Source organism: Echinops telfairi, unplaced genomic scaffold (assembly GCF_000313985.2).
Source record: "Echinops telfairi isolate 266 unplaced genomic scaffold, ASM31398v2 ScPeMD7_7457;HRSCAF=8495, whole genome shotgun sequence".
Taxonomy (NCBI): domain Eukaryota; kingdom Metazoa; phylum Chordata; class Mammalia; order Afrosoricida; family Tenrecidae; genus Echinops; species Echinops telfairi.
This window is the reverse complement of record NW_022111357.1, coordinates 45,860,768-45,867,341: the sequence shown is the minus strand read 5'-3', so window position 1 is coordinate 45,867,341 and position 6,574 is coordinate 45,860,768. Positions and strand designations below refer to the sequence as shown.

At 60.5% G+C, this 6,574-nt stretch overlaps 1 protein-coding gene across 1 annotated transcript in view; it reads right to left on the bottom strand.

The window, feature by feature from the left end:
- IL12RB1 (interleukin 12 receptor subunit beta 1) overlaps window positions 1-6,574 on the bottom strand; it is a 29,887-nt gene that overhangs the window by 3,075 nt on the left and 20,238 nt on the right. Inside the window, 4 exon segments of the mRNA XM_045299251.1 lie at window positions 771-905; window positions 3,604-3,759; window positions 5,070-5,204; window positions 5,810-5,965. Of these exon segments, the coding sequence (XP_045155186.1) occupies window positions 771-905; window positions 3,604-3,759; window positions 5,070-5,204; window positions 5,810-5,965 (582 nt within the window).

Below are 6,574 nucleotides of genomic sequence, written 5' to 3'. Positions count from 1 at the left end.
CTGCTGACTGTGGCATGCTAAGGGACCCTTTGTGCCTCAGTTTCCTCGTCTGTAATATGGGGACCATGGAACCCTGCTGCCCAGGGGGCTGGGATGATAGAGTGCTCAGGGCATGGCCACCAGCAGTAGCTGCAGGCTGAGCCCTGTGACGTCTGCCCCTCTTGCCCCACCCCCTACCCCCATCCCCCTGCTTAGTCCAACCCAGGCCTGACTCTGGTCCTGCTCTGTGGTGAGCACGGGGGTCCCTGGGCTCCGAATCTCTGTGACTGATGGAGTCTGTCTGCCACCGATCCATTCACTAGTTCACTACTCATGCCCCCCTCCCACCGCCCCTATAGTTTTCCCAGAGCCCCAGGCTGAGGGAGGACAGAGTGAGGACCCAACACACTCCCCCCCAGGGGGCAGGGCGGGATGTAGGGGTGGCAGCAGTGGGTGTCGCCCACAGGGAGGCAGCAAGGGCTTCTGGGAAGAGGGAGCGTTTGAGCTGGCTGTTGAGGGATGAGCTCTGGCAGGAGTTGGACTGCTAGGAAGAAGGGCGTTCCCGGAGAAGCGCTGGCATGGCTGGACCCCCACCCAGTGTAGGAGAAGGTTCGCCAGGAGGGGCCGCAGATGAGACTGGAAAAGCAAGGCTGGGGCAGACCCGGGGAGACCCCTGGAGAGGTAGGGTAGGGTGGGGCAGCACAACCGGGTCAACACTGCAGAGGACTCCCCCCCGCCCCACCCACTCACTGGGTCAACAGCACAGAGGACTCCCCCACCCACCCACTCACCGATGCTGAACTTCTTCGGCTCGCTCCAGGCCCCGGGCCCCGCCGCCGTGTCTGCTCGGACCTGTACAATATAGTTCACGCCGGGCCACAGCCCGTGGAGGATGGCCTGAGTCTCTGTGGCATTCACTGCGTGCTCTGCAGGGGCAGGGGGGCAGGGAGGAGACTGGGACCGGGGACCCCTCTGCTCCCCAGAAGCTAGACTCAAGCCATGGTTTACCACACCTCGACTCAGGTGGCCTCCCACTGGGCAGCCTGGGGAGGGGAGGGGCACACTCACCTGTCCTTGCCCCTCAAAAACAGCAGGCCCCGTCCTACCCCAGAGCCTTTGCACTGGTGGTCCCAGCCACCAAATACACTTCTCCCAGATGCCCACGGGTTTCCTTCCTCACCTCCTCGCCCTAGCTTTGTCCTCCTCATCCCCGGGGCCCCCCCAGAGCCGCAGACAAGAGCCAAACCCACACGTCCTCAGAAGGTACCGGTAGAGTTGAATAGACCACACATCACAAATACAAACGTTCCTTCAACCCCCTTAGAATGAAAGGGTCGTTGCTGGCTGTCTTCAGGAAGAGAGACCTAGAACCCTCCACTCGTATTCTTGGGCCCTGATTCAAGACGAAAATGCCTCTTCTTCAAAAGGAAATTGGGACATTTAGCTTTTAGCACATGGACTTTTGACGAATGGGGTTTCAGCCGATAGGCTGCTCCCAGCACCCTGAATAAGACGCTAATCTGGGTTGGCTTGGTTTCCCCTCCCCCCAAAAAAGGGGTAAGCTAAAGTCATAACCCCTGTACCTGTGAGCCTTGTTTGTAAACCTCATCTTTAAAGGTGTGTCAGTTAGTTGAACATGAAGCCCAAGGGCAATAGCTTGGCTCTTAATCCCACCTCAGGGGTTACACGCTGGGCTGCGACCCTCCATCAAGGTCAGCAGTTCAACACCACCAGCTGCTCCTTGTGAGAAAGATGGGGCTTTCTACTCCCATAAAGTGTTGCCCTCTTGGGAACCCACAGGGGCGGTTCCACCCTGTCCTCCTGTCCTGTGGGGTCCCTGTGAGTCCGGATCGACAAAATGGCAGTGAATTTGGTTCGCGTTTCACAGAAGAGGAGACGACTCGGAGCCGAGCCAGCTGTCAGGAGGCAGCCACAAGCCCAAGGCTGCCTGCGCTCTACAGCAAAGAAGGACCGTCCCCCGAGAGCCTCCAGGACTGGCCCTGCAGCACCCTGATTTCAGGCTCCTGGCCTCCAGGACTGGGAGAGCACGTGTCCCTGTAGCTGCCAGCCACCCTGCGTGGAGTAAGTAAGTACTGTGTGACAACGGCCGCAGGACACCAGTCTGCCCACCGACTCCCACCCAGCCTCAGTGTCCCCTCCACACAACGTGGGGCTGGCCACGCTGGCGGCAGCAAGTCTGAGAGTCTTAGAGCCGAGTGGGGTGGCAGACCCGCCTGGGGCTGCAGGAGCTGGGCTTTCTCTGCAAGGCTGCTGAGCTGGCTGGAAGTAACCATCAGGGGGGCGAGTGGTGAGGGGCAAATTGTGCAACGAAGTGGACTGCCCTGTGGAGGTTCCCCTGTGGCCAAATTACCAAACACCACCCCCTGGATGCCTTCTGAGCACCGAGATGGACTGTCTCCCTGCTCTGGAGGCCAGCGGCCCTAACCCCGGGGGTGGGGCCAGCAGGACCGGAGGCTCTAAAGGAGGATCTGCCCTCATGTCTTCCAGCGTCTGGTGGCCCCGGGTGGTCATCTTCACTGGCCTGCCACCCCTCTGCCCCTCTCCTCCCGTGTGGGGCCATCCATCACACAGGGCCCTGGGTGGTATCGGGTGCTGTGAGTCCAGCTTGGTGAGGATCCTCCTCTTTGGGTGCTGACCTGCTGAACCAAACCTGATGTCCACCAGCGTGACCGCAGCCAGCTGTCCTTGAGCCATTGCCACCTGGTGGATACCTCGAGTGCATTTGAGTAGAACAGCCCTCCATCAACTTGCCAGTGGCCGGTTTCTGGAAACCAGGCCTTTCTTCCGTGGGCCCCTGGGTGGGCAGCCACGTGGGTTAACTATGCACCTAACTGACAGCATCTATCGAGACCCCATTTCCAAATGAGGCCACCTTCCCAGGCACAGGGGTTAGATCTCCGACATACCTTTTTTGGGAGGAGGGGTACTGAGGAGACACAATTTAGTTCACGAGAGAGGCCCTTCCTGTGATGTTTTTTTTCCTAAGCTGGGTGCAAATGATTTCTGGGCTTCTACTAACTGAAAGGTTATCAGATTTGGACCCACTGAGCAGTGCCGTTGAAGAAAGGCCTGGCGACCTGCTCACGTGAAGACAGTGGCCCAGAAAGCTCCCCGGGGCCTGTTTGAGTCTGTCACACGGGGGGGCCAGGAAGCACACAGCACAAGGGCCAGGGAGGGACAGCGCGGGAGTCCAGCTTGTCCAAGCACTGAGCAGGCGAACCCCCCTCTCCAAGCCTCAGTGTCCAGATCTGTGAAACAGGCACGCTGTCACCCACCCGATGGGAGTCAGTTGGCGTCAGATGCGAGGGAGGGGTTGCCAGCACCACAGGCCCCTCCCATCAACACCAAGCGCGTGGGCTGAGCGCTTCCGGAATACCCAGCCCCAGCCCCACCCAAGGGGCAGGGTATTCCCGGCCACAGCGCCTGGGGCACCCAGATCTACCTGCTCTGGGGGTTTGAAAGCTTACGCTTCCCACTGGGACGTCGGAGGCCCAGAGAGGGACAGTGAGGTGCCCTGCATCCCATGAGCCAGGCAGAGCTAAGCCCAGACTGCTGTTTCTTTCCCCCACGCCCGCCGGCTCTTCTCTCTGCTCCTCCACCTACCTGTTACCTGGCTGCTGCCTTCCTGCCAGTAGCTCACGATGTGCCCCTTCAGGATGCCGGGGCAGGAGCTCAGCGCCGACTCTGCCCAGTGCACCGACACCGAGCCTGCACCGTGCTTCTTCACCGAGAAGTGCTCCGGGGTCCCCGCCTCCAAGGCTGCAATGGCAGCCCCCACCGTCAGCTCCGAGAGCATTCCCTGTGCACCCAGCCCCGGCACCCCCCAAGGACGGGAGGGACCCTGGCCTCAGAGAGAGGTGGCTGCGAGCCCGCTCAGCTGACTCCTACGTTATCCTAAGCAGCCCCCTCCCGTTGTGTGGAAAAGAAAGCCAAGGCCTCGTTTGTGCATCAAAGCCTGGCACTGGTGCCCGGTCCGCTAGGACCCCTTTGCTGTGATGCCCCAGAACCCAGTCCCCCTCTCCAGCCCAGCGCTTGCTTTATGCATTTGAATGCTGACTCCACCGCTTCCTAGTTGTCGGTTCCCCTCTCAGAGCCTCAGTTTTATCATCTATAAAATGGGGCCACGCTACTCAGGGTGATTTCACAGCCCACCACGCTGACCGCTGGTCCTGTGGGTTGGACCACCGGATGTTCGGGGGCTGCTTTTCTTTAAAAAGATAGCCAAGCCTTTCTTCCTTCAGCTGGAACCTGTGCAGCTGCCCAGCCCCGGGCCCCACCCACAGCAGAGCGCTGGCCACGGAGTCTGCGGCGCCTCGCGGGTAAGCGGAATCCGAAAACCCAGCCTCACTGCCATTGAGTCCAGGCGGACTCAGGCCAACGCTCCAGGGCAGCGGAGAACGGCCGGCCCTGCGAGTTGCTGGGACTCTAACCCTCTATGGGAGTGGAAAGCCCGGACTTTCTTCCCAGAGCTGCAGCTGGTGGCTTTGAACCGCTGACTTTGCCATCAGCTGCCCAACGCGTAACCACTCTGCTATGCCAAGGCTCGCGTCTCCCATCTGGAAGGCAAGACCTGGAAGGCAAGAATTCTACCACTGCCCCTCCCGGCCCCCCGCCCATGCATAGTCTAAACCAAACCACAGCCACGGAGTCAATTCGGACTCAGAGTAAACCGCTCCCCACGGTTTCCGAGGCTGTAAATCTTTAAGGGAACAGGAAGTCTGATCTTTCTCCCCCAACGCAGCTGGTAGGTTTGAACTGCTGACCCATTGTTAGCTCGATAAGCTACCGGGGCTCCTTGGCATACAGTTGTTCAGTGCTGCCAGGCCAGTTCCAACACACAGTGAGCCCCACAGAAGGGAACACCGCCCGTGCTGCGCCATCCTTACAGCGGTCCCTCTCTTGAAGCCGTGGTTGCCCACGGTGTCGAATCTGCCCCATGGGGGGCCTGCCCCGTTTTCCCTGCCCCTCCACTTCACCCAGCATGATGTCCTTCTCCAGGGACTGCTCTCTCCCGACGCACAGTAGGTGCCTCTCTATGCTCCTGTCGCCTCCAGATTGGAACCACTTACCATTGCCCCAGAAGTGGTAGGTGGACAGGACGGTGGACCACAAAGTGGGCTTCTCTGGGTGGGAGGTGGCAAAAATGGTGAGGCGATAACACCCTTCCTGGTCCATTGCCTCTGACGGGCTCCAGCTGTGGGTCACTGGAAGAATGGCCAAAGGCTAGATCGGTAAGAAGACTGTCCCCACCTCTGCCTCCCCCACCCGAGAACTCCTATTCGTGCTTCAAAGCCCTTGCGTCAATGTCTCCTCCTCCAGGACTCCGTTCATACAGCCTGCTCTTAACCCACCTTCCTTCTCCAGCTCCGCCTTGGCTCCAAGGGGCCAGAGTGCCTGCGCCCTGCAAGCTGAGGCTCCTCGGGGCCCCTGCAGAGCCCAGGAGAGATGGCGGGAGAGCAGGAGCCTGTCTGGACAGCAAGCCTCACCCCTCCCCTTTCCTTTCAGCAGCCTTGTGAATAATTTGTCACCCGTGTCTGGGGAGCGGCCACCTTCCCCAGTGCAGGTGATTGTTGAACAAACACCCTAGGATGTGTGATTCATTACCCAGGGTGCGACCTGCCCAGGGCTGAGCCCTGAGCCTCCAGACCCACTTGGGTGAGAGAGAGCATGCTAGCCTCAGCCTGTCCCCACTGCTGTGGGACCTGGACCAAGAGGAGCCATTGCTCTGGGCCTCAGTCACCCTGCATGGACCATCCCTGGGCTTGAGCCAGGGCGTGTAAGGGGGAGGCAGAGGCCCGACTTTCCGTACCCATTCCGGCCACAGGCGCCGTCAGGTTGCAGGTGGGATGGCTCCTGCTGTGGCCGTGGGGCTGCGCCTCGATGCAATACGTTGCAGCCTGATCCTGGCCTGCCCAGTGTATCGTGGTCCCCTGGGCTCCAGAACTGATATTCAGAGCTCCGGGTTCTGGAACAGGAGAGGGGGGTATGGGGAGAAGCACATTAGGGGCTGCTCGAACCCTCCCTCAGGCCCAGACCTAACCCCACCGGCTAAAGTCTGTGTCTGGCTTCAGGGGCCCCTCACTGGGTACAGACGAGACGGTAGTAGGGCATTGGCATGCCGCCCCGGCTTTCTCATGGGCACCCTGTCCCAACAGCCCACTGTGGCACCCTGCCTCCCACTGCCGCCCACTCTGGCTCTCCCAGATGCCAGCCACCCACCACACCCCCGCCCATCGGAGGGCAAGGCCCAAAGGGTGAATGGAGGTGCCTTGGGCTCCTCTCCGACCCCCTGCACTCAGGCCCTTGCAGCGTTCTCGGGGACGTGGGTGCTGCGTCCTCGCCCGGGACAAAGGCCTTGGATGGGGGTGTGCTTTGTGTCCCAGTCAGCACTGAGGGCTTCAAAGGAGCCCCTTGGCCGTGAAGTGGGGCCATGATGCTCCCATTTGGGAAACCGGGGCTCAGGGAGAGCCACTGACTGGGGCCACCCAACAAGGGCCTGGCTTCTTCGCCCTGAGTCCGTCTTTTCACCTCTAGACTGAGTGTCATGGGAACAGACCTCAGACGGCTGCTGGGG